General features: G+C 39.6%; 1 protein-coding gene across 1 annotated transcript; it reads right to left on the reverse strand.

Annotated features, from left to right (window-relative positions):
- Positions 1 to 536: 536 nt before the first annotated feature.
- Positions 537 to 27,304, reverse strand: PPP2R1B (protein phosphatase 2 scaffold subunit Abeta). Its single transcript, XM_075190880.1, has 15 exons — positions 27,125 to 27,304; positions 20,851 to 20,941; positions 17,700 to 17,800; positions 15,384 to 15,616; positions 14,760 to 14,907; positions 14,309 to 14,464; positions 12,802 to 12,916; positions 11,776 to 11,846; positions 10,152 to 10,286; positions 8,902 to 9,075; positions 8,518 to 8,578; positions 5,127 to 5,281; positions 4,154 to 4,296; positions 3,091 to 3,182; positions 537 to 1,720 (listed from the first exon to the last, which is right to left on the reverse strand). The coding sequence occupies exons 1-15, from the start codon at positions 27,200 to 27,202 to the stop codon at positions 1,704 to 1,706; spliced, it is 1,770 nt and encodes a 589-aa protein (XP_075046981.1). The 5' UTR covers positions 27,203 to 27,304; the 3' UTR covers positions 537 to 1,703.
- Positions 27,305 to 27,949: the final 645 nt, after the last annotated feature.

Genomic DNA, 27,949 nt, shown 5'->3' on the forward strand with positions numbered 1-27,949 from the left:
AGCACATGTCTAGGAGCTCAGATCAGGTCAGTTCTTGTTATACATGATGCACCCTCTTAACCTCACTAGCTTACCCTATTACCACTCGTTACACAATTTCACTCAAGACAACTATCCCTTGACCAACATTGTTGTGTGACAGGATCATTTAGCTTATAAGTCACTTTTACCTGTACAGCCTAGCTGGGCCGAAATGCAAAATGTAGACTTAGCCTCATGTGTCAAACTCCCATTGTCCCATAGATTGTAAGCTTGTGAGCAGGGCCTTCTCACCTCTGTCTGTTTTACCCAGCTTGTTTATTAGTTTACTATGTTTGTCCCCAATTGTAAAGCGCTACGGAATATGATGGAGCTATATAAATAAATGATGATGATGATACATGTGTATCACTCTGCAGAATATGTAATCATATATATTAATAAAAAAAAGCGCCTTGGTGGACAGTGTACCTCATGTTCGTTAACTGGTTTGGAGGATTAGTTGCTACCATGAACCGCCCAAAAAAACAAATTCACCAAGCTATAAAAAAAGAAAGCATGTTCTTCAATTGAATAATGTTTATTTCCTTTTAATCAAGCACTTACATGACACTATTTCTACAGCCAATATCGAGTTAACCTTCAAGGAATGTCCCTAGTAGGAGGACTTCAGCTAGTTTTTGCACTTTAATAAAAGGCTTTCTTGGGGTGATACGGGTGCACGCTGTTTGTCTACAGATGGGGGAGAGGGGTTATTTTAAAATGAGAGGAACCTTTGTCCAGGCATTGGGAAGCAAAGCAGACCAGCTAATAAACACAAAGATGGAATGCCATGATCTTCCTCAAGCAGACAGCACATCAAAGAGAAAAAGGTTGCTTGTCAGAAGGCGAGCACTGCCCTCGATCATGCCAGACATGCAAAGCACTGACCATCGCAGTCTTACAATTTCATTCCAGTGCCAACAACATAGGGAAAAATAAAACAGAAAGTTAAGGTGTTGCTGGGTGGACCCTTCCAGCGGACTTCGAAATATCAAGTTAGAGGAACAGAGTAGGAAGCATACAACAGCTACATTCCTAAACATCAGAAATCACACAAAGCTATGCTCATGTGAGTAATGCCCACTGGTCACATTTGCAGTTTTCAATGTCACCCCTGACAATAATCAAGTCAGAAATCAATCTTTCATTTAGTGTTTTTCCTATTCACCTAAAATGACCGAGACAACAGATCTGTCAGTCTCTTGATTTCCCCGTTATATTATTGACCAATGGCCAGATAGTAGTCTCTTAAGTACATACCTTACAATGGCCATCAGTGACGTTCGGCCAAAACACTGCTTTCCCGATAGTTTACCTCTGAGCAATCTGTTAATAATTTGATATCTAAAGCAATCTGGCAATAGTTTGCCTGGGTCCCTATCTATTTAGCTCATCACCAAAAACACCAATACAACGCACTGACCACCACCAGTAACAAGACTCCCTTTGAACTGCAAATAAAAAACATGAGACGGGAAATGCATAAATAATGTAGTAAAAAAAATTAAAAACACAAAAAAAGTCTTTTAGAAGAGGCACATGTGCAGGGAATGTGGTCTTCCAACAGTAGTTGCCATATGTTTCCATGAGGTCTTGAAAGGTTGTTCCGCAGAGTTTCAAAACAATCGTTCTACTACATACTGAACAAACAATGGGGGAAAGTGGTTGTCTGCATACTCTTCTTATGCCAAGGCAAGGACTGCAAGGAAAGAGAGCGAGCTTAATAGTTGTGGCAAAATGAAAACACAGAGCTACACAAGTGAGCAACATCTAATAACTACCACCACCATTACTTAGTATTTTTGGTGAGTGTGCATTTTCTCTGGTGCATTCTGATAGTGACTCTAAACCAGGGGTGGGCAAACCAGTCCTCAAGGGCCATCAACAGTTCATGTTTTTAGGATTTCTTTAATCATGCACAGCTGAGTTAATCTATTTGGCTGGGTCAGTAATCCTAAAAACATGAACTGTTGTTGGCCCTTGAGGACTGGTTTGCCCACCCCTGATCTAAACGGTTTAAATAGACCATTTCTCAATTATAGACACTACACATTAGACGCTGGAGGATAGATGCTTAAGTGTCTTTATTATTGTAAACAAAATTCACCATCCATTTTTGCTTTTTTCCCCCCCTCTTGCTAACAATTTGTGCAGTTTCCTCCTCCATTGATGTCAGTGCATTCTTAAAGTGGTTGTATCACTTTCCCCTTCGTCACTTTTTGTCTATTGTGTTTACCGCCTGATATCTGTACAAGTGGACCATCAATGTTTAAAGGTGGGTTTCTATTTTCCACTCATCTCTGCAATAATCTAGTGTTCGAAATGGTCACATTGTGCATCAGTTGATCAGTAGGACCACTTTCTTCTAATGGATGGGCTTACTGCAGCCTTTGGGTAGGCCAATCATCTGTTTAGCCTAGGATGCAGCCGTAGAGTGGGACTTGAGCCAGTTTGCTTAGCATATGTTGTATGAAATTACTCAGCATGTGCCCTTATGCAGATTCTGGCACTTAATATCTGCTGTGCCTGAAGAGGCGGGATTGGGGAGGTAAGAGGTGTTCTAACATAGGCCACGTACAGAAAAGACGTGTATTCACAAATGTGGGGTCATATACAAACCTGCAGGAACACACACGTGCCTGCTAGGAGACATACCCTTTGCACCTGCAAATTATTTCTTCTTTCAAACAAGCGGAGGTAGACGTATATATATGCTGCTGATGCGGGGAGACTGATGAGATAGACATCTCTAGAAATATAGCACCTTTGCGTGTATTAGAACAGCTGTGTGATCTATTGTAAATGTGTGACCTCATCGTCTAGCTAAAGACTTTTCCTTTTTAATGGAACATATTAAAAATTCTCTATTCACTTGTTAGTGCAAAGTACAACCCCCATTGGCTGCCCGTGGTAAAAAAAGTGTACAATGGATGTTTACATATCTATAGTTTTACCCATCTATCCATCCATATCCCCATCTATCTCTCTATCTGTGGATACCTAGCGATAGTGGTGGCTTAAATCTATATTGGTGAAAAATGAATGGGAAGACATGTACATAGAACCTACCAGTCATTGCTTCCTGTGCAAAATATTTCACATCCATATCCTCATCCTGACCAAGCTTCTGCAGTACAGGTTTCACATCTGACTGTAATGTGCTTAAATAAAATACAGAATATATCAAACACACATGAATGGGATCTGGTTTATATATAGAATTCAGATTGTAAACGTTACATATACATAGCAGTGTCTCAATCAGCAAAACACTTAGTGGTTTTAAAAGAGAAAAAATGCTATTTAAAGGAAGGCTGCAGATAGTTACTTTTCATTTCTCTTTCCTTATAATACTGTTTTGGCATGCAATACCTAAACCACTGAAACACATAAAAGTGTACCTTCTAAATACTTTACCACTTCCTAGCATTCTGCGGAAACACAAATAGATAGTACATGCAATATTTATAATGTCCCATTAAGTCTTCATTAAAGGATGATTATAAGGATTCTGCAATACAGCAAATGCATTCTTAATTCTAGTGTAGGTCTCTGGGAACATTTTCCTGCAAATGCTAGAGAGAATATACACACACAAGGGTAGAAAGTGTAAGTGAGGCAGCCCCCCTTTGGTTATTTCATGCCTCCTTTTCACCTCTTGTAATGTTTATTGATCAGCTTATGACATTTGGCCAGCTATGACCAAAGATCATTATTTATCCCATGGTACAGTCAGCGATAAAGGAATTGATGCTGCTGTGAAGTGGATGAAGCTCTGGATGCGTCTTCCAGTTACAGCCAACTTTAATCAGAGTTCAATGAAATGGAAATGATCTCCAATTGACTGTTAGTGTGCAAAAGCAGCAAGATAAGGTGCTGGTTGCAATTTAGAAATGGTGGTTAAGAGGAGTTGCTCGCTGCAGTACACAACAAGCAGCCTCAGCAAAACTTCCTGCTTGAACAATTAACTATATCTTAAACTGCTGCAATGTTAGGAAGTTAAAGCATAACAAGTATATGATTTCAGTCTGCTACAAACCGGAAGTTAACTATTGAAATGGTGACTACAGTCAGCCGGGATACAGACTACGCCAACACATTGAGGAGTGAAGATTTCAGTGTAAATACATACTTGCTATCCAGCACTGGTCCTATCCTTTGCAGAGATTTGGCCACATTGAAACGTACATTAGCCACCTGGTCAGCTGCCATCTTCAATACAATAGGCAGCATCAGTTTGGTGGTGATTTCCTTTCCACATGCTTCAGATAGAGCCTGCAGATACAATAAAATGATCCTCATTAACCATGACAGTAAGACCACCAAACACCCCCTCCCAAAACACATGCACCTGCAAAACAGAATATTTGGCACACTTTACATAGGTTTCTTGCATGTGCTACTCACACTGAGACCAGCACAATTGTGTATATAAAGTTTCATGAGCTCAGTCACTGTTGCCAGCACAGAGCCAAGTCAGGGAGCGGATACCTTGGAGGTTATCAGCAGAGGGGAAAGTTATTGTTTAGGTAATCGGGTATCCAGCACTAACATACTGGATTATATGTTGTGTATTTAACCATTCCCCAACTCTCATTTTATGTAATTTTAATTATTTATTATCTTTCAAACAAGCCATGCTTCTGTTCTTTTGTTTCAGAATAAACAATTGCATTTGTTGATCCCATCAGTATGCAATTGACATTACAATACTATAGTTTTTCATTTGTAGGTTTGAATTTAATCAGATTGAATGAAATGATGGTATTAAAATATGTGTGGCTACCTTTAGCCATATCTTCATATTTGTTCTTTGCCAAAAACAGATATTAGTTGTTTCTATCGTGCTCCAGCAGGTAACAAAGAGGTGCTTTAAACTATTCCAGATTACAATGATGGAGTAGAAGATAGCTCCCCAGGGTCCTGCACATAGCTCAATAAAATTCTGATGTCAAATACAGAGTGTCAACAGATGGCTCACAAAGTCCGCTGTAGGAAACGTGGCCGCTAATTTAAATACGTCAAACTCTGCTGTTATGTAAATTCTACATTTTGACACAATATTTAGGCAACTGTTGTATCAGCTAGGGATTCAGAAAACGTACATTGACACAGAACAGCGTTGTCATTCGATGCAGGTAGTTGGGATCATTTGCCATGGCCAGCACCTTTGGGACAATAGTATTCTGGGCCCACTCTGCGCCAAACTTTTCCACCAACTTCATTAGATTGTTCGTGGCTGCTTCTCGGATGGCATAGACTGAAAAGGAGGGGAAGGGAAGAGGACAAAATTAGTTTTCAAAAGAATTGTTTACACTATATTGCCATACAGGCATTCTACAATTGTAATTTTTTTTTTTTTTCTACATATAGAACACAACAGTCTAACACAATTTGTCAGAAACTGATGTCTGGCAAGTGAAAGTGGGATTCACTGTGCCGAATAAGCCATTTCCACATATTTTACTGCGGATTAACAGATAAAATAAACCTCAATTATAAATAGAGCAATAGAAAACAGTTTGAAGTACAGGTTCAGATCTTACAAATATTTCACAATATAGAGTGGAAGCAGACCTTCAATTTAAAATCATTTCTAAACCTCCTTTTTAAAAAAAAAAAAAAAAAAAAAAAAAAAAGACTCTTTCCATATAAATATACTTACTAAAACAAAAAACAAACAAAAAAAAAGGTTGATATTTTGGCAATGTTTGCTTGATAAAATTAAGACATAATGTGCAGGGTAAGACAAGAGGGCAGCTCCACAAATATGAATGCAGATTGAAATCCTGAATAAAAAGGGACTGAAAAGTTCACATCTGTAACAGAACAAAAAAACCCCCAAAAAATAACAGTTGGTGATTTCATGAATGAAGCTCCATTGCACCACATTGCACCAGACATAGGTTCGATGACACACAGCATAAGGAGAACTAACTGCCCTGGTACAGAGCCACCAGCCTAGAGGGAAAAGGTACCCTCACCCACAGAGCCGGCTTTTGAGGAACCAGAAGATTGCCAGAGGAGGCTTCCCCATCTTTTCCTATAGCTAATAAAGATTACACATCGGCCATCTAAATGACAAAACTCCGATTCCTGTACAATAGACATAAAATGTATTTTTAAAGGCAGGAAAAACAAGGACGGCATCACTAACTTCTGGTTGATATAAAAACCTGAGTACACCTTAGGTTGGAACTATGAGACTATATAAAAGGTCTACTTTTTTTTTTTAAAGAAAGACCAGGTGCAAACAGTGACGGGAGCGTCACTAACTAAGAGACCCATCTAACCAAAACAAAAGATAAAAACCACCTGGCAGGTCACAAAAGAGAGTAATCAAGTGAGAGACTCAAAGGGAGAACCCTGTAAAAACATTCAGAATCAGGTACAAGACAAAGTAAATGAAGAGAAGAGACCCAACATGGCTCTCTCTTTGTAAAAACACCTTAAAATCTGAGAGGCAGCATCAGCTAGCGCTGAACACACAGGGCAGCAATGTGGACATTAATGAGAGCTTAGAGCAGTGGATCCCAAACTGTCTCAGTTTGAGGCACCCTTAGGGTCTCCATAAGCCAAAGTATTTACACCAAGAACTCCCCAGCCTTGCTTACAAACGGCCCTGCCTGAGGCACCCGTGAGATCGCCGCGGCACCACAGGGAGCCATGGCACACAGTTTGGGAACCCTGGTTTAGAGCAATACCCTTTTCTCGGGCCAACCTGGAGGGAGAGGGCAGGGGGCAAGGACCAATACATTTTTTATAGAAACTCTGCCTCGTACCAGGGCAGTTAGAACTTCAAAACCATGTAATAGATGCAGTAAAAACAGTGGGACTTATCACAGGAAGGTCCTGCACTGATCAGCCTGCCTGCACAGGAGTAGTTACCAGGATGAGTAAACCAACAATGCTACAAGGAGCCCAAAGGGGAGGATGACCACTCCTCACACTAGGCAGATACACTACACCCACAGATGAGCCCAAGAACAGAGAGAAGGGTGACAGTGTGTTGTTTTATACCACCTCTTACTGCTCAAAGGGACTGCTGAGACTGTCCATCTACAGTCATGGCTAAAGGTATTGAGAATGACACAAGTATTTGTTTTCACAAAGTTTGTGGCTTCAGTGTTTTTAGACCTATTTGTCAGATGTTGCTATGGTGTACTGAAGTAAAAATTACAAAAATTTCATAAGTATCAAAGGCTTTTATTGACAATTACATTAAGTTTATGCAAAAAGTCAATATTTGCAGTGTTGACCCTTCTTTTTGAGGACCTCTGCAATTCATTCCTGGTATGCTGTCAATCATCTTCTGGGCCACATGCTGACTGATGGCCGCCCATTCTTGCCTAATCAATGCTTGAAGTTTGTCAGAATTTGTGGGTTTTTGTTTGTCCACCCACCTTTTGAGGACTGACCACAAGTTTTCAAGGTCTGGAATGTTTCCTGGACATGGATCCAAAATTTTGATGTTTTGATCCCCGAGACACTTGGTTATCACTTTTGCCTTATGGCAAGGTGCTCCATCATGCTGGAAAAGGCATTGCTACCAAACTGTTCTTGGATGGTTGGGAGAAGTTGCTCTTGGAGGATGTTTTGGTACCATTCTTTATTCATGTGTCCTTATCACTCTCACCTGTGTTAAAGAGAGAATCACTGACCTAATGTCAGCTGGCCCTATTGTGGCAGGGCTGAAATGCAGAGGAAATGTTTTTTGGGATAAAGTTCATTGTCATGGCAAAGAGGGACTTTGAAATTAATTGCAATTCATCTGATCAATCTTCATGACATTCTGGAGTATATGCAAATTGCCATCATAAAAACTGAGGCAGAAGATACTGTGAAAAATAATATTTGTGTCATTCTCAAAACTTTTGGCCATGAGTGTAGGAACAATAAAAATAGAGTAAAAGCAAAGTGGGGAGGGGAATGATCAGGGGTCCTTACAATATTACAAGGGGATAAATGAAAGATAGGGATTTCATATGCAGTAGGCCAAGGCTGTGTAAGTGACTCTACACACACTATTTTTAACACCTGTCTTGCTGCTTTCCAAAAAGATTTCCAACATAAAACAAAGTACACAGACTGCAGTTGTGTAAAAAAAATCCAAGGGTAAAACGTTTGAAATATAATCCACATTATAACTGAAAGATGACATAGTGAAGAAATTAAGCTTTCATTGCACCAGACATGTTTGATGAAAAGATTTGGAGCCTCTACTTCTTTATAAGGTTTAATAATTGAATATAACATTATAGAACTGGAAGTCTCCAGCCATTAGGATTAGTAAGCAAACCTAGAGCAGCCAATTCAGTGTTCTCATAGATAACTGCCAAAATCAATGTGCTTATGTGAAATCCAAATGAACCCACCGATGACAACTGCAGTTCCCGCTAAGCCTCATTATGATAAGAGAATTGCAGACTGATTAAACCAGCCAGGAACTTAGAGACATAATTAATGACATTATTGTGACACATTTGAAGCACTTACCATGGTCAACCAGCCAAGCCATACACAAAGAATTCAGCTTTTCATCAAAAAACTCCACACCCTGTAAAGTCAGGAAAAGGGGTTAAATGTAGATTGCACACACATTTACATAGCAATAAGATACATAGGTATTCAGTTAATTAGTTACACAAATAAAGATATATTAAAACAGGACTGGTCTTCTAAAGTAACCACCAAATTCTACTGTTGTCCGATAGTCACAATATTACAGTTGAACTAAAACAAACAATTCATAAAACTTTTGGGAAAAATGTATAGACAGCATTACTATAATAAAACGTAATAAACATTTTATGTTTTTCCCCAAAAACACAGGGGCTGTGTGTGCAAAACTAAGGGCAGGTCTGTACCAGGTAGACTTACCAGCTGACCAGCGAGCAGAGGCATATACTCTATGATGGCGAGCCTCACTCTCCACTTCGTATCCTCCGCCAGCTCCACAATGGCTGGTAAGAGAGACTGAGAGAGCTGACGTATTCCGATCACTTCATTTACACAGTCCAAGTTAGATATAATATTCAGTCGAACTTCCGGGCACTGTGAGAGAGGAATTTCATAAATGTTATAGCTCAACTGAGCAGTAGAGAGAGCACAGGAACTGAAACTGATCAGGAAAAGCAATGGACAGCATGAAAGGCATGACTACCATTAGGGGTGCAGCTGGCACCTCGTCTTCCCTCTAAAAGACTCATGTGTATGTGTTTTTTTTCACCCTTGGGTGGTATATGTGGACCCTTCCAAAATGTTGCTATGGGGCCCATAAATGTCTAGCTACACCCCATGGCAACTTCTTCCAGTTTTTATATGGCCTCCACCTTTGGTGACGTTTTCGTTAATCAAGTCCAGTCACCACATACAGTAAATAGGAGGGCTCCCCCCCAGTCTCGCACTCTCGTTATCTGAATACCGAATTCAGCAAAGGAGTACAAAAGTCCAGCAATTACTCTGTATGAGAGTTCTAGAATAAGTTACCATAGAGCTTAAGTAAAAACTATGAAGAGCTTTGCAATATGCTCGTTTAGCCTGCAAGGAAAAATTAACAAAATTTCAAGCGAGTTGCCTCTCAACTCTATGTAACTGTATACGTTTGCTGTACAGGGGGATGTAATGCCACTAATGGTGTGCTGTTCTTTAGGCACATAGTAAAATACATATAAAGCCGATATTAACATATACACATACTGAAGAGAATTGATATAAGGCTTTCACCTCTGTTTCATTAGTAAAGTATAGGGCTTGCACTAAGCTACACAGTAACAGCACCTGCAAACACAGTAAACTCTGTATAAATATATGGGGGGTATTCAATTCGGTTTCCAGTCCGCGGTAATGCACTGGAACGATCCACATACCGCAATAACGTGGATTTTCGTTCGCACCTTATAGGGTTGCAAAGGAAAATTTGCACTATTGCGGCACCGTATAACCGTCAATAAGGCGCACTTTTCATGGTTAACCGCGGACCGGAAACCTAAGAATGCGATAATGGGCAGTTTGAATTTGAAACAATTTCTGAAAGGCACAGCTAGGAAAAATGCAGGTGGTAACAGTGACATTTTACAGGTGTTAATCTTCAGATCAGCAAGAGAAAGAAATCAAAGTGTAAACATTACCTCATCTTTCAGCTGAGCTAGGAAGAGAGGTAGGAGGTGCTCAATTGTATTATCCTTGCCTAAAATTGTGGATAATCCCATGATTACAGAAGCCAGCGCAGATTTCACATGCTGATTTGTGTCGGACACCAGTTCCTAAAGAAAATAAAAAGGCATATGAGATTTACATTGTCTTTACAATGATGCTTAGATTCAACCACCTTGTCTAACACGCCAAACTAGTGGACATGGATTGTTATGTATATACACACACACACACACATATATATATATGGACAGTGCAAACCTACAAAATCCAAAATATTGCTAACCTTTATATACTAATTTTACATCTCATCGGAAAGCAGCAATGGCTTCAACATGATTACTTTCAGCAAAATTGTAAAACAACTCAAGTGTGCGAACCAACGCGTCCAGTTGGATTCTGGCCAGGGTTTAGAGGGGTTAGGGTCCCAGTCGGACCTCCCGTTGTTGTACACTAGGCAGAATTTGACCCAGGAGCCTGTTCTGGCCCTTCCACTGGATGGGCTTCGATGATATTTTATATTAAAACAAAAACACTGGGCAGCTACCTCATGGGTGTGCTGGAAAAGCTGCTAATTATTTTTAAAAGGTTGACAATTACATCCAACTTATTGATAACTTAATATCTTGGAAGATTTATACATGGACAACGCCGGGTACTTCAGCTAGTATGTAAATATGTCACCAATCTTCATTAGAGGGACATTACACTGAGGAATTTTAAATAATCATCATCATCATTTATTTATATAGCGCCACTAATTCCGCAGCACTGTACAGAGAACTCATTCACATCAGTCCCTACCCCATTGGAGCTTACAGTCTAAATTCCCTACTAATAGACACACAGTCACACACAGACAGACAGAGAGGGAGACAGACAGAGCCAAGGGTCAATTTTTGATTGCAACCAATTAACCTACCATTATGTCTTTGGAGTGTGGGAGGAAACCCACGCAAACACAGGAAGAACATACAAACTCCACACAATAATGTATATTTTGGAGATTTCCTGCTGCTGAGGAGTAACAAGGAAGTGGCCATGACAGACCTACATACAAGTTAACACTTACCACAAGCATGCAAAGGTTAGGTTTTCTTTTTCCACCTTCAATATATAAAACTATTCTTTTGCAATCTATGGATGCCCCTTACACTTTAGTCCCAAAGAGCAGCTTATACTTAAGAGGAAACAATAATTTGAACATCAGATTTTGTGGATAATATTCAGTAATGTATATGACGGGAAAAGTAAAACTAAACTTTGCATATTTACAAGAACTATTTCCCCCTTTCCAACATAAAGAATACAGTATACTCACTGGCAAGCATTAAAGGCCACCCTTGTATTCTTTGGAATAACAGAATATAACTATCTGCCTCCGTATACTGAAGTTAGTGTTTTCCTTCATAATGTAGCCGTCATTGTAACTGACAGACGCCACGTAGACGATGTATATTACATCGCTGAGGCTGTGTACCTCGTTATCGCCATATCTGAAGACTATTATGGGATGGGAAGTCACAACTCATTCAGCTTCCCCGACATGAAGTGTTACTGCAGTAATAAACCATTTGAATGAAATTAATGCAATCTCACCTTTACATAGGGTAGAATGTGGTTCATTATGATTGTCTCTCTTCCATCACCTGGCAGATTTTCACAAAACTCTAAGACAAACAGGAAGTGTAAGTTTATTACATGAAGACGTACTGGCACCGATGTAGACTAGTCTATATAAGAGTATTCAACAGCAAGCCGGGTTAGGACAGTTAAATATAGGCTTTGACTTTGGCAAAACACATGCAGAATGGAAGACCTAAATCAATTTCTAAATAATATGTTGTCATAATGATCTGAACTAGTTCATCTTATGCATATTTCCAGCACTTATTAGAAACTGTCCCCTAGGGGCCAGGTTAAATCTTCATGTTTTGGAGTTTCATTTTCATGTTCAGTTGTCGAGTGGGTGTTACGGAACAAAATTAATTTACATTTTTTAAAGTTTTCAGTGACCCTTTATAGTAAGATGGTCTGATCACCCCTCTCCCTGCACACCCACACTATTGTATCTAGTGTTGTCTGCATCTCAAGCAGTACACATGTAAGCTGCTATGAGAGGTTAGGGGAGCTAAGACCATTATCAGAGGATGTCCCTGAACACACCTGACAGTAGCACAGCAGTCACACTGAATGCTGTTTCAAGCAATCGAGGGGGCAGGAACCTGTTCAGATCTATTCTCACAATAGGTTGCCACATTGACATAAAGGCAGTGGGCGACTGAGAAGTGGTTAAGCTATTTGAAGCTGTATATAACCAGCTACCTCATAGAATGGTTCAACTGTGGGATACTTCAATACGAATACTCAATTACTAACAGAAGTCTGGTTTTAATATAAAAAGAGCTGTACCCTAGTATATTCTAATGTAACAAAAACTTAAGATGTTTAGTAGTATATCTTTAAAGGAAAGCAAAGCAAATTGACACATTTTGGCAAAAAATGAAACTCAATGCGTAATAAAGTTTCTCAAATTCCACCATGAATTTAAAAAAAAATGAAAAAAAATAAATAAATAAATAAAAATGTAAATGGGTTTATAAAATGCTCGGCACATCTGCTTACCCTTTACTTTGTGAGCCCCTGCGGCTCGAACTTCTGCTTCACAATCTTTCAGAAGGTTCTGAAACGCAGGTACGAGGTCATTCTTCGTGATTTCTGGACCAACCGCTTTTTGAAGCTGAAACACAGTGTGAGGAATTTCATTCACTGACAAAAATGCTTTCTTGATAATTCAGTCAACTGTTGTGTAATAAGTGACAGTTGTGAAGGAGTACTAGTGTGAGTAGTATATGTGGGACCGTAGACTCTAGTAAAGAAGTGGGGTTTCAGAGTATTTAAAGATCTGAAAACTGGGGGATAGTCTGACCGGTCATTATAGGGAATTGTATAGGTTGGTAATAGAACATAGAAGTCTTGTAGTCAGGAGTAAGAGGTGCTTATCAAAGAGGGCATGAGGGAGAATATTTTGAGTTGAGGGTTGAGCTGAAAGAAAGGGTGGTGATGTTGTTGAGGCCTTTGAAGGTAAGGGCAAGTAACTTGAATTTAATCCTGGAGAATATGGGGAACCACTGTAGGAGCTAGGAACAGTTGTGAAATGGTGAGAGAGGAGGATCAGTCTTGCTGGAGAATGAGGGAATGAAGCAGGGACAAACTATTGAGGAGACTACCAGATAGGAGTGGGTTGTGGTCCATGAGGTGAGATTAGAGTTTTAGTTGCATCTTTGGTAAGAAATAAAATTACTTACAATTTACAATAGGACAGCAAAATACCATGGTTTATCACATCCTGACAAAGTTTAATTACACTTAATGTTATATATGGATCAAGATAATCAATCATCATCATTTATATATTCCGTAGCGCTTTACAATTGGGGACAAACACAGTAAACTAATAAACAAACTGGATAAAACAGACAAAGAGGTGAGAAGGTCCTGCTCGCAAGCTTACAATCTATGGGACAATGGGAGTTTGACACATGAGGTTAAACCTGCATTTTGCATTTCGGCCCAGCCAGACTGCAAAGGTAAAAGTGACTGATAACAACAGTCACACAACAATGTTGGTCAAGGGGTCGTTGTCTTGTGTGAAATTGTGCAACAGGTGGTAATAGGGTAATGTAGTGAGGTTAAGATGGTGGTTGAGGAATATTATAAGCTTGTCTGAAGAGGTGGGTTTTCAGAGAACGCTTGAAAGTTTGTAGACCAGAGGAGAGTCTTATTGTGCGAGAGAGAGAATTCCATAGATTAGGTGCAGCCTGAAAAAAGTCCTGTAACCGGTAATGGGTGGATGTAATGAGGGAATCCCTTGACAAGGTTTAGTTTTTATTCTGGGACTTGTTTGATTTAGAGACATTTCAATGTAAATGGTCTGATTTAGTGCACATAAGAATGTTGGTACAGACTATAAGCTAGTGTAGTCTTTAGAATGGTGCAATCTACTGATTAGCTACAGTTTTTACTGGCTCCATCTACTTACCTATTGACATTAAAACTAATGAGTGCAATAAGCACTCTTTACCTTGTAGATTGTACATTTAATGGAGACTTGTATAACCACCTTAATTACCTCTGAAAATTTGTCTGCAACCATGTAACGGACACGCCAGGATTTGTCCTCGGTGGCTTGTCGGAGTGTAGGCATCACTAGCGCTTCAAGATCCTCTTCAGGAAGGAGCTGAGCAATACTGACACAGGCTTCAACTGCCAACAGTCGTACAGAGTCCTGTGGTGACAGAAAACACCAACTAATTGTCAGCCCAGGAACTACACTTGCTGCACATACATATACGCACTGCAATATTGCAGGTGAGATCGGTGAATTCACATTTATTGCTGTGTCTATGGCCTCAAAATAATCGCAATGCCTGACAGATGATCTTCTAAGACTTGATGATGACTGCGTATCTAGACTGGAGAGTGATCCCCATGTTTAGCTCCCTGGCTGAGTTATATGTGGCCAGTTCTGGTGTTTACAGCTTCTACCAGAACTGTTGCCAAGAACATAACGCATTACTCACCTGCTCATCTGACGCCAGGTTGGTAAAAAGAGGAATAATGTCATTTTTCACATACTCCAGTTCAAGGACTTTGGCAAATTCACCAAGCTTGGAAGCAGCAGCACGTCGTACCATTGGAGTGTCATCAGAGCACAAGTTGCGGAAGTGTCTGGAAAAGAATCGCATGCTTATTAAACATCGAAATATCACCCATTGTGGCATCTCTACATGATGTGCATCAGTTACCAACACTAAATTATTAGAACTGTGATAATTAGGAAAGCAAAACAAACTGACAATTGTTGGATGAACCTGCTGCTGTGCAGACCTCATTGACAATTTAGTAGATTGAGTGATTTAGTATCTTTATAGCTACACAGTAAAAGATTATGCTATTCCTGAGATAAAGTATAGTAAATAATACGAAACTGATAAGTCTGGTTTGCATCATTTACAGCAAACTCAGTACAGGCCAGCCACAAGACGCAGTCATTTCAGTTTCAGATGAGTAATGACATATTTAAACTTAAGGATATTATAAACTAATGTATACTTTGCACCTAGCACACAGATGTAAAAAAAAAAAAAAAAACCCATCAAAAAACTAAATCCTAAACAAACGACTTCCCATCAAGCTGGACTTACTGCCTTATCTCTGCTTTGACAGTACTAGATACTCTAGGATAGCACACGCTGAAGAGACCACATGCAGAGGTGCGTGACGTGAACCAGTCTCCACTGGCCAGACGTTTCACCAGCGGCACAAAGTGAGCTTCAAGGTCAACAGGAGAATGTTCATGCGAGATCTTCCGTAAGGACTCCACTGCTTTGTCACGAACTACCGTCTCTTCCACGGTTGCCAAGCTTTCCAGAGGAGGCTGTTAACATACAAGGACGTGTTATGGGCGGCTGCACACAAACACAGGAAACCTGTTCTGTACAAATCACAACCGCGTGAGACACAGACAAGATGTTGTATTAATGTTACCATGAAGATCACATTGAAATAAAAACATGAAACCATAACTTAATGACACTACAGCCAAACAATTTCAGAGCATAAATAAAAATCAGAATATTAAAAATACATGTGGAGGGTGGCCATTTTGTGGTGAACTTTAGTAGGAGAGCTCCGCCTTTGCTTGATTTTAAGACGATGTTGGTACCATAGTCTTTGTTTCTGTGAGATAGCACTCGAATACAAATAGAGAGAGAGTATAGTCAGAAAATCGCCACATAACCTGTCCCTATAATAGATATACTGCATCTATCTGAGGGTAGTGTCACCCTCCTATAACCCCTTTTTTAAAAGTGAATGCCTACAGCTAGCAGGATGGTAAATGTACTTTTGGCATAATTCTGCTACACCAGTACATGAAAGTATAATGTATAGAATTGGTGGACTACAAAAGGAACGGGACCAGGGTTCTTGGGTGTTTATAATAGGTTTACCCAAAACCCACGTACATATAGGTGAATGGATGGGGGAGAATGAAAACAAAAACAAGCTCCCATCTAAGAGGTTAAAGTACATCCGACAATCTGCTAGCTATCTCGTTTTAAATACCATGTATAATTTTAACCCAACGTCACTTTCCTTTAAATCACGTACTGCTCTGCTAAACAAAATTATCTCCTCAGCAACTTTAGGAATTCCCCCCACCCTCTGCCTTAGCCCACTCAGTGAGCCAGTTATAATTACAGTCAATTCACTTATGCTTTCGAAAAGTATATTCACTCTAGGAATACATAATGTCAAAGGTTAAAGGTTTGGAAAGCCAATTATCTGTACTTGTCTAAGCCACGAGATCTGTACATCAGGAGTCATGAGCCTCAGGTTGCCCATTACAGTTATATACCATCATGGGCAAGAAAGATTAAAATGTCCAGAAAACATTCAGCCACGCAGGACAGGCGCCAGATACCCACATAAAGAATCTCAGGATAATTTCTGACCAATTAGGTGCAGTTTCCCTGTGTCTGGATTATGAGAACTTTCAAAACTTTCATAGGATATACACAAAGTCTGAGCACCCACAGATTACTATAAATCCTACTACACCATAAGCTTATTATGTGTATACTTAAAAGACCACCTGGTGCTGCCTGTTTTGTTCAAGCAGCATCTGCTACCAACCTACATAAATTAGCTTCAACCGAGCTGGTGACGTTGATAAAAATATTTAAGAGCTGCCAAACTGAACACAAGTTTGGGACGGGAGCCAGGAGAGTAGGGCCCCACAGATGGCACCATACCCACAAAACTTGCAAGCCGCTCATTCTAGAAGGCGGAAAAGGCTCACAAGATATCCAAGACTTTGGCAGCTATACTTGCTGACGCACAAACTAGATTGGCAGGGAAGTGGGGAACCAGATGCAAGCTTTGTAGCTGAAGCCAACAGAGGACAAAAAGGGACAAGACATTAGCAACTTTTATATTTCATGATAGAATAGAGACTATACAGATAAGGAAGAACTGCCTATAGATCTTTCACAAGAGATTAAAAAAAAAAAAAAAACCCACATACATTATACCACAACAACCCCAAATAGCCTGCAAAAAGCAGTTTTCAAATGCTGACGCTCACACACTTCTGCTTGATCAAATATGAGCCATGATGGCACAAAAAAGGATGTTACTTAAGATTTATAAATGCAAACTTGCAGTGATCCAGAGAAGTTAAAGTCTCGGACTCCTGAATTCTACACTAGCCACCCTTGCATAATGGTACACATAGAAACTGGACTCTCAAGAGTGTACAGCTTGATAGTACGGATTCTGGTTACTCCACTGACCAGTACAATAAACCTTAATCTTTTGCTATATAATTTAAGGCACTTCTGTATGACAGTGTTGCTCATCACAATGTTATTTCAACAGCTGTAACAAAGAGAAAACAGATGCATACAGGACAATGAACATGTCACAATTACTTTTAAATCAACCAAATGGGTACTTACAAGGAGACAGTGCACAAATTCTGGTCCTCCAACCAGAGTGGTGAAGCTTCCCAGCTGTTCAGCCAGTGCCAAAAGCACCTCATCTTCATCATAGATGGTATCTGCAATGATGAGAAACACACAAACAATGAAAGGCTACTGTGCTGAGAAGTGTATGCATTCATATTGTTATATATGTTCTAAAGTGCTGAAATTATTCACCACAAATAATAGTCAGCAGCATGTAAACGTCTGAGATATGTCAATGCAGACTAAACGAACCAAGTGAAGCAATATACAAACATTCGATAACTACATCCAGAGATTGAGAGGGATCGAAAGGGAATATATATTCTCTATATACACACACACACTGGTGCTAAAGGCATTTCATTTTCTTACATTATAGGACCATAATGGATTTCATTTTTAAATCCTCAAAACTGATCAACCCAAAACTCTCTAAGAAACAAAAATAACCAATTTCTAAAATAAAAACAGAATTGAAGTTTTCAACCATCACACATTTAACAGTAATTACAGTCTACTTGGGTAAGTCTCTACCAGTTTTTCACATCTGGTAACTGCAATGCTCACCCATTTTCTGCAAAATTCCTCAAGCTTCACTGGGTTGGATGGGATCTGCTAATGAACACTAATTTTCAACTTATTATATGGATCATAAATGGGATCGAGGTCTGACTTTTGACTGGGCCACTGCATGAAATGGATTTGCTCTGTATTTAAGTCACTCTAAGTTATATTTTGCTGTATTCATTTTCCTTCTGAAATATACATTCTCTCTCAAGGCCCAGGTCTCATGCAGACTATTTATCTATTGAGACATCTATTTGGCCACCCCATGAAGCATCCCAATAGCATTATGATCCCACCACAATGCTTCATGATAGAGTGTGTTATTGTTATGGCGGGCAGTGTTAGGGCTCATGCCAAACTTAGCTCCTAGAGTTGACACCAGAAAGCAACATCATGGTCTCATCAGATCATAATAACTTCCTGTACTTGATTTGAGGGTCTCCAAAATGCTCAGGCAGTGAGGGTTACAGTAGCTTTCTGTAGTACATGTGCACCAGTATTCTTAAAAATGTTCCTCTATATTTCATGACGATTTTACCGTAAATGCTTTTATAACATTTAATTTGACAGCTATCATAGCACAAGCAAAAGCTACAGCTTGGAAGAAAAAAAAAGCCACACACAATGAAAGAAAGTAAACCGCCAAAGACATAATCCACATTATTCATGTGTACCAATGCAGAACCAGCAACTGTATGGCAGTTCCCCAAGAACAAGAACAGTAACAAAATGAGTAAACAGCTACATTGAACTCACTAGACGGAAAATATAATTTAGGCAAATAAATATGTAAAAATATCTATAAAAGTACATTAGAAGAGAGTTGTTTTCCATGTTAAACAATCCTTGTACTAAACACCTTCCCTCCCAATAACAGTACTTTGGGGAGGGCTCTAGGACCATTTGCCCCTATAAGTTGAGCAATCAGGAAATGAATAGTTACATGGTTAATTTAATATGGAACCTCTTTGGAGGCTGTGGGTTCTGCCAGTACTATAGCAGACATTTCCTAAATAGGAGGTACATGATGTGTCATCAGCGAGGGGCGGGGCAGAGCGACAGACGGTCAGGCAACGGTCGCACTGCACTGGACAGTGAATCAGCCTCTCAGCCCGGCACCTTAGAGGGCATCCCATACAGCTCTGTGCAGGCCTATGCTTAACAACCACACAGAATGTTATAGGCTTGTTCTATGTGAATTTGTTTAGCCTAAAATAGGGAGAGACTTATTTTCCAGCACTAGTAAAGAGTAAATAATAAAAGCAGAAGGAGGTGTAAATAGACAGACGCTCTGACTGGTGCTACATGAGCACATTACACGTGGTTCGATTTCCGTTTAGAAAAGTATAGCATTATAAATCTGTGCTTGGTGACATACTTTAGTAAATGGGAATTGCTACTTCCCTTTCACACAGGGAGCACTCCACAGCCATTCAGCTGCTGAAATGCTGCATAAAGGATTTTGATTGGGCAAACCATGTGACAAGGATAATTGATTACCCATTTACTGCAGTGTGTCACCCACTGGATTGCTGTACTTTTTTCTGGGAAAGCATGAAATTTCAATATGGTTGTGTGACACCAGCTTCAGATTGAACACTCTCACAAGCAGGCTTTATCTACCATCTGTACATGCCACAAGGACTTATGTTGGAGCAGTATGTGTACAGCAATGTAGAAAGCTTAGTAATAAATGTGACACACCACTCAGCCATTCCAGTATAGGCACTACCACATGGTGACAATATATCCAGAAATACACCACTGCTTTATTTTCCATGTCAGATCTTTCCTCCCCATTTTGACCCATTCTTCTCACTTCAATGATGTCTGGACAGTGTTGTAGTGATCGTCAGAACACCAGGGCTTCACAGAGCATTAAGCAACCAGTTAACAGTTTTAGAGAAAGGCCAATAGGCAACAGTAAGGGAACTACACCTGGTCTGTGTGATTTCAGCTACACAGCAGCCAGGTGTGAATGTGGGGAGCAGTATAATAATGATAATAGCGATTCCCTAAAGAATACATGCAGAGAGTAAGAGGGATGCAGTGATGGCCGATACTTGCAGGTTATCGCACACTGCAGGTCTGCAGAGTCACTACTCCATTAAGTCAGACACAAGGTGGAAGAAAAGGAAGAGAAGCTGCGGTTTTGGCAATTATGTTAAGTGTCTGATGTTTCCAGCTTGCCTAGGGCCTCGTATTACGTTCAGATGACCACATACACAATGGTAGACAACTATATTTTCCAGTACATGCCTGATGGCCATAACAAAACCATTATTAGGCATTACTGTTATTTTGGGGCCAACTACCTATCACCTGCAATGTTGCAGTATGTGGATGGTTTGGGACTAAATGCAGAAGATTTTCCAAAATAAGGGAAAGGTCCTTCAAGCCTACCATGTATCATACAGAACTGATGCATGATTGTGAAAGTGAATCATAAGATCACGGCAGTCTTCAGGGGCTCAGGGGGTGGGTTACCAGTAATTTTCATATATATAAGATTTCCCCCCTAAAAATGTAAGGACCACATTAATATATCTGAAGAGTTGCTCTACGAAATACCTACCAGTGAGGAATGGTAGTAGCTCCGTCCTAGTTCTCTCTACCCCCAAGGCCAGGGCTATAGTTGACAACTTCTTGATACTGTTGAGACGCAGCTGAAATAAAAACAAATAAAAAATTACTGAAACAGAGAATGAAAAACCAATACTAGTAAACACAAATACTTCTTAACACAAGTTTTCATTAAATGCCTTTGTTCCATCTAAGACAATATGTCAGATGATTTCACAACAACACAACAAGATTTCAATTACTGCCTCAGCCCATACCTTTCCTGTCCATCTGACAGCATATAAACTGTTCTCTAAATTCACCTTCTGTAAAATCTCTAACCCCTGCCCGACTCTCAACCAGACAGCGCTGCCCACCTAAAGCATTTATTATCTGCCAACCATACAAAACTGTCCTAAGAATCATCATCTGTTTATTTATAAAGTGCCACTAATTCTGCAGCACTGTACTGAGAACTCACACACATCAGTCCCTGCCCCAATGGATGTAATGAAAATGTATTTCTGCTGTTACAGATGCTAAGTCAGCAGTTCTCAGTTTTCTGGAGGCTAATTGTGCAATATGTGAAACAGACACCTATATTTTAGACATAACTGTGCAAACAGAAAGTCTAAAAAAAATAAACGTACCGTTATTTTTACCTTTTTTCTCTCTAATCACTGCAATGTGCTCAACGCATTGAAAATAATAGAAACTGCCATTGTAACCATTGTGTCATAGTAAAATTGTTTAGAGCAGAGTACATGCACGTAGGCTACCATCAGACAAAGAGCACTGTTGCCAATTGACCCATTTTACAGGTGTGGCAGGTCCATCTTCTGTCCTCCCTGCACATGCTGCAGGGGTTGTTTTATTAAATAACGTGTAATAGTGTGTAACAATTTTTAAGACACATTTTAGTATTTTTTGGATACATGTTCAACTCCTATGCTGGGAAAAGGAGAAGGCAGCTCTGCAAGCTCAATAGTAGACTGTGCAGACGTCTCCTATTGTACAACTAGGGGCACCACACTGTTGGCCAAGTAACACCATTAGGAGTGGTTAGTAACAGCAGGTTACGGACTCTAAAGCAACAAAACGTAAAAAAAAAACAAAAAAACACACACACACAACACAAACATGGTGGCAAAGCTCAACCCACCACAGGGTAACACCATGAACAGTAGATGATTTTGAAAGATTTAACAATAGAAACATCCCTATTTTAAAAAAAATATATACAAAAGGAATATTTCTTGATGCAAGAATTTAAAATGGAAGGGAGAGTATTAATTACATTCAGTTAACAGGACAAGAGTTGTGACAGTAATGCTCAAAGGCCTACCGAGTCAGTATGGATCACAATGTGTTTAGAGCAATGGCTAAGTAGAAAAGTCTCCCTGGAAATATATAGTATAATATCAAAGTCACACAAGTGTTTAATATAACAAACTAGAGTTTCATTTTAATTGGAAATCATAGTCAATACCAGAGGAAAAATGTTTTTGACTGATGTTAAATAAAGTCACTGTAATTAAAAGATTGATTTATGCAAAGCATTACTTTTAAAATATATTATGACGGTCAACAGTTTAAATTATATCCCTAAAACAAATGAGAGCACACACACTGTCATGCAATCTATTATCCAGATTACTTGGCACTTGAGATTTTGGAGCGAAGGTGTTTCTCTGTAATACGGAGTACCAAGCCTAAAATATCTAAGTTGCATTTAAAATTTAGCCCAGTATTTTCACCCTGCCCTGAGCATTACCCGCCTCATTAAATAGTATAGTAGAGATTCCCAATGACTTTAGGAGGAAGCATTATTTTGAGCATTTCTCCAAGTATAAGGGGCATATTTAACAAATAATGATAGCGCACTATCGTGCACTTACCATTAAAAAAACGTCCCTCTGTGTCCCTCGCATATTTAAGAAGGGTGCATCGCAGCAGATATTGTGGATATCTGCTGCTTTGCATTCCTTTTCGTTTTTGGGAGCAGTCACCAGCAATCTAACAAGTTCCGAAAAAACATTTTTTTCAGAAACTTGTCATGCCAGCGCGTACATTATCATAATTGAAAGTTTTTAGTGCTGTTAGCTCTGCTCCGAAGAGCAGAGCTGGACAGCGCATGAGTGGAGGGATCACATGATCCCTCCCTGTCACTTACCGCTCGCTCTCTGCAGTTGCAGAGACAGAGCAGAGATGTCTGTGCGCATGTGCAGTTCGAAGAACTGCAAATGCGCAATTCCAGTGTGAAGACAAATGAAGAGGACCTGGAGCACATCGCGTTCCGAAGATATATGTGGAAAATGCAAATAAAAAAAAACAAAAAAAAACACTAATTTTATATACACTATATGGACAAAAGTATTCAGACACTTAACCATTACACCAACAGGGAGCGTAATGACATTGTATTCAAATATATATATGTTAATATGGAGTTGTTTCCCTTTTGCAGCAATAACAACTTCCACTCTTCTTGGAAGGCTTTCCACAAGATGTTGGAGTGTTTCTGTGGGAATTTGTACACATTCATTCTGTAGAGCATTTATGAGGTCAGACACTGATGTTGGATGAGAAGGTCTGGCTCACAATCTCTGTTCCAGTTCATCCTAAAGGTGTTTAATGGGGTTGAGGTCAGGACTCTGTACGGGCCAGTCAAGTTCTTTCACACCGAACTCATCAAACCATGTCTTTGTAGTCCTTGCTTGGTGCACTGGGGCACAGTCATGTTGGAATAGAAAATGGCCTTCCCCAAACTGTTGCCACAAAAGTGGAAGCATAGCACTGTCCAAAATGACTTGGTATGCTGAAGTATTAAGATTGCCCTTCACTGGGAATAAGGTGCCTAGCCCAAACCCTGATAAACAGCCCCATACCATTATCCCTCCTCCACCAAACGTCAGTTTGCATTATGCAGTCAGGCAGGTAACATTTTCTCCCGGCATCTGCCAAACCCAGACTCGCCCATCTGACTGCCAGAGAAGCGTGATTTGTAACTCCAAAGAACACGTTTCCACTGCTCCACAGTCCAGGGTCTGTGTGCTTTACACCATTCCATCCGACGTTTGCCATTGGTCTTGGTAACGTGAGGCTTGCATGCAGCTGCTCGGCAATGGAAACCCATCACATTAAGCTTCCGCTGCACAGTTTTTGTGCATACATTAATGCCAGTGGAAGTTCGGAACTCTTCAGTTATGGAATCAGCAGAGCGTTGTTGAATTTACGCACCATGCACCTTAGCAGCCGTTCAAGCTGCTGTGAATTTACGTGGTCTTCCGCTTCATGGCTGAGTTGCTGTTGCTCCCAAATACTTCCACTTTCTAATAATATCACTTACAGTTGACCGTGGAATATCCAGCAGAGATGAGATTTCACGAATTGTCTTGTTGCAAAGGTGGCATCCTATCACAGTACCACGCTTGAAGTCAGAGCTCTTCAGAACGACCCATTTTGCATCACAAATGTTAGCAAATGGAGACTGCAAGGCTAGGTGCTTGATTTTATACACTTCTGTCAATGGGTCTGATTGAAACACCTCAATTCAATAATTAACAGGTGTGGCCAAATATATTTCTCCATATAGTGCGTGTGTACATATACACACACACACACACACACACACACACACACACACAAGCATTCCAAAACTGTTGCCACAATGAAAAAAAAATAAAAAATATCAGTGTCATGCTAGGCCGTCAGTTGTGGTTGATTCCATCATAATCACTTTCCCATAATATCCACACAAAAAAATTCAAATTCTCCATACCATGACAGAACTGAAGATGCATCATACATTGACTAAAGTTCTACCAGCATCTAAATGCATGTAGTGCTTTGGTCCAATATGATTTTACATAAGGATGAAGGATGTAGGGTAGCATGCACATCTATTTATGCTCCATTAGAAACATAGTGGAAACAAATAACAGAATATATTTATGTGAACATAATCTTTATTAAATGTCATAAGAGATCTGCTTAGTTAGAAATGTATCAATTTCTAACTGTAAACAGACATATTTTATGGAAGTCAATCTCACAACACAAGTCACTGGACTGCATCAATGATTAAACTAGGATGTTAACAGTGATTTAAGTTACAGATCTGTTTCACTCCTATACATATTATACCACCAAATTCAACATGTCCATATCAAGATCAAATTCATAATATAAAACCAAAATGTACTTCAAACTCCATAATGGTACCCAACGTTGTGATCTGGCTGCTTGGTATTACCAAACAACCCGATCATAATGCTTTCCATGCAAGCCTACTCTTCCACTTTGAGCGGAGGATCCCACATATGCATATGTGTACTGGTCTAACTAAACCTGGTCCGATCAGTTTTTGATCATGCTTAAGAATAAGGCCAGTCAATTTGATAAACAAAAAAAATACAATGGACAACATTTATTAAGCAAAACTGCACCATGTGTGGGCAGCTTAAGACACCAAAGCTCTCAGTCCCAAAGTATTGCAATGATTAGATGTATAGATAATTAAATAAATCCAATAACAAAACAGAATATTGAGACAGCAAAGCACTGCAATTTCAATTTCCAAATAACGAATTCAATAATTCGTTAATAGCTCGAATTTTATCAAGGTTGAAGTTCAAAAATTAAATAATTTCTAATTATAAAGTCAATTTGGTGACCTATATTGAACACCATAATTATTCAAAATATATGGAGCATGTCATAATTTCCAATAAGCATGCATAAACTGAAAAGGGCTGAAAATCTGCAGTTTCCTAGGGTCCGCAAAATTACAATCTCACTGTATTCCTTTTATCCAACTTGGCCACAGAGACTGGATATTATGGGGTACATCACAGTCAGCAATAACAGCACATATAATTGTTATCACTCGATGAATTTTAATTATTCCAGGTCATGTTTAGTGGTCTGAAGCACCACACAAGCAATGATTAGGTCAAGATTGGTAATCAGTTTTTAGCTCATGGTCGCACAGTGGTTAGGATTGCTACTTCACAACGCTGGGGTGATTCCAACCAGGGCCCCGTCTGTGTGGAGCTTGTATGCTCTCCCAGTGTTTGCATCTTTTTCCTCCGGGTGCTCCCGTTTCCTCCCACAGTACAAAAACTTACTGGTAGGTTAATTGCCTTCTGAAAGCAATGGACCCTAGTGTGTGTAGTAGGTCAGTATAGTTTGTTCTATAGAGGACAATAGATGTGTTAATTTGTAATGAAAAACTTGTTAGAGCAGTACACAATACCTTGTTTACCTTACTAAACAATAACTATGTATGTGGTAGAAAAGTTAGACTAAACTCCAATGGGACAGGGATTGATGTGAAATATATATATATATATATATATATATATATATATATATATATATATATATACACATACACACACACTCTGTACAGCAAGGTGTAATATGATTGGCTCCATATAAACAATAACAACCTTACTTTAAGCCATCTTTAGAGATTAGGAGCCATCATTTTAAAGTGGACCCATCACCAGGACCCATGAGGTTTATCCATTTATTCATAATGAAGCACATAGTGTTCTGGTGTTAACAAGCCAGGGGAAACAATCCAGCATGCAAGGAATTTCAGCATGGGGTCATAACAGAGAGGGGAAGCCAACCTGTGCTGTACAGGCTAAGAGAACAAACAGCACAACTCAGGAAGCTCAAGTGGATCCATTTGCATACCAGGGATGCTACTTGGAAGACTTCTGAGCAAATGGGACTTTATATTATTTTAGTTTAAAATTCCTTTGTAAAGCTGCACTGTATTACACACGTCTCCCAGGTGACAGATGCCTTCAGAAGCCAATGAAGGGCACCAATTGCAAGACAAAAAAAGCACCCAAAACAATTAGCTGCCAGAAATACATTATTAGGTATTGAACAGGGACTTATCAATCCGGCTATCTATACACTAGCTTATTTATATTCACATATATACATCCAATCTACCCACAGTACAGCCTCACACCAGTGCAGGTCTAATATATGCATGTGCATCACACCATGAAATCAAAGCGCAGCACCATAAGATTCTGAGCAGCGGATTTTGTATATATATATATATATATATATATATATATATATATATATATATATATATATATACTCATTCATTCCCAGGACATGTGTGACCCACGGGCACTATGACCCGGAGGACAGCTGCCGGCACAGAGCTGTATGAATGAAAGCTTAGGGCAGTCAGATACACGTTAATGGCCAGTGATGCGGACCCGGCACAGGGTCAGCTAATGAGTGCTCCTTACCTGCACGTCCTCGTTCCTCAGCTCATCGATCAGAACCGCGATTGGATACAGCGAGTCATCTCCGTCGGCTCCTGCCATCTTGACACAGACTACAGCTTCGTCCTCTTCGCCCACTCTCACAGGCCTACTTCCGCTCCGGGACACAGAAAGGGAGCGGAGAGAGCCATACCGGAAATTACGTCATTTAGGGCGGACCCGGATCTCTGAGGAAAGGTAGACATAGACACGCCCACTTTACGCTTCAATGTTAGCGGTTGGGTGTATGGTTTACCAGCCAGCTTACACTGCGCATGCGTTGGAGAATTCCTGTGCCAGACTTTACTTAATAAGAGGTTTGCTGCCTCTATAATAAGAACAATCAATGAAGAGCGAATGACAGTGCTATAGATTGTATCAAAACAATATACACAATGTATAAAAAATTCTAAACGTGTATTAAAAAAGAAAGAAACACATGTATGTGATAAAATATTGTTTGGAGATAACTGGCAAGTTTATTTTTATTTTATTAATATACAATTATAATCTTTACACACTGTGGGTCTTATTCATTAAGGAAAGAAAAGCAAAAAAAAAAGTAATTTTGCACCTTTGCAAAACCATGTTGCATTGGAGGGGGAGACAAATTTAAAATGTGATGGCAGATTTATAGTTGGGGTAGGCATGTAGATCAACTTTAAATTTCAGTGTATAAATAAAGCCATAGAGTATTTGTGTGCTACATGGAAAAAACAGCCAGTATTTATCTTATGTGCAAAATAATAAACTAATTTGCACCCCTTGCATTGTAACATGGTTTTGTCCAGGAGAAAACTTACTCATTTT

Source organism: Mixophyes fleayi, chromosome 11 (genome assembly GCF_038048845.1).
Source record: "Mixophyes fleayi isolate aMixFle1 chromosome 11, aMixFle1.hap1, whole genome shotgun sequence".
Classification (NCBI taxonomy): Eukaryota; Metazoa; Chordata; class Amphibia; order Anura; family Limnodynastidae; genus Mixophyes; species Mixophyes fleayi.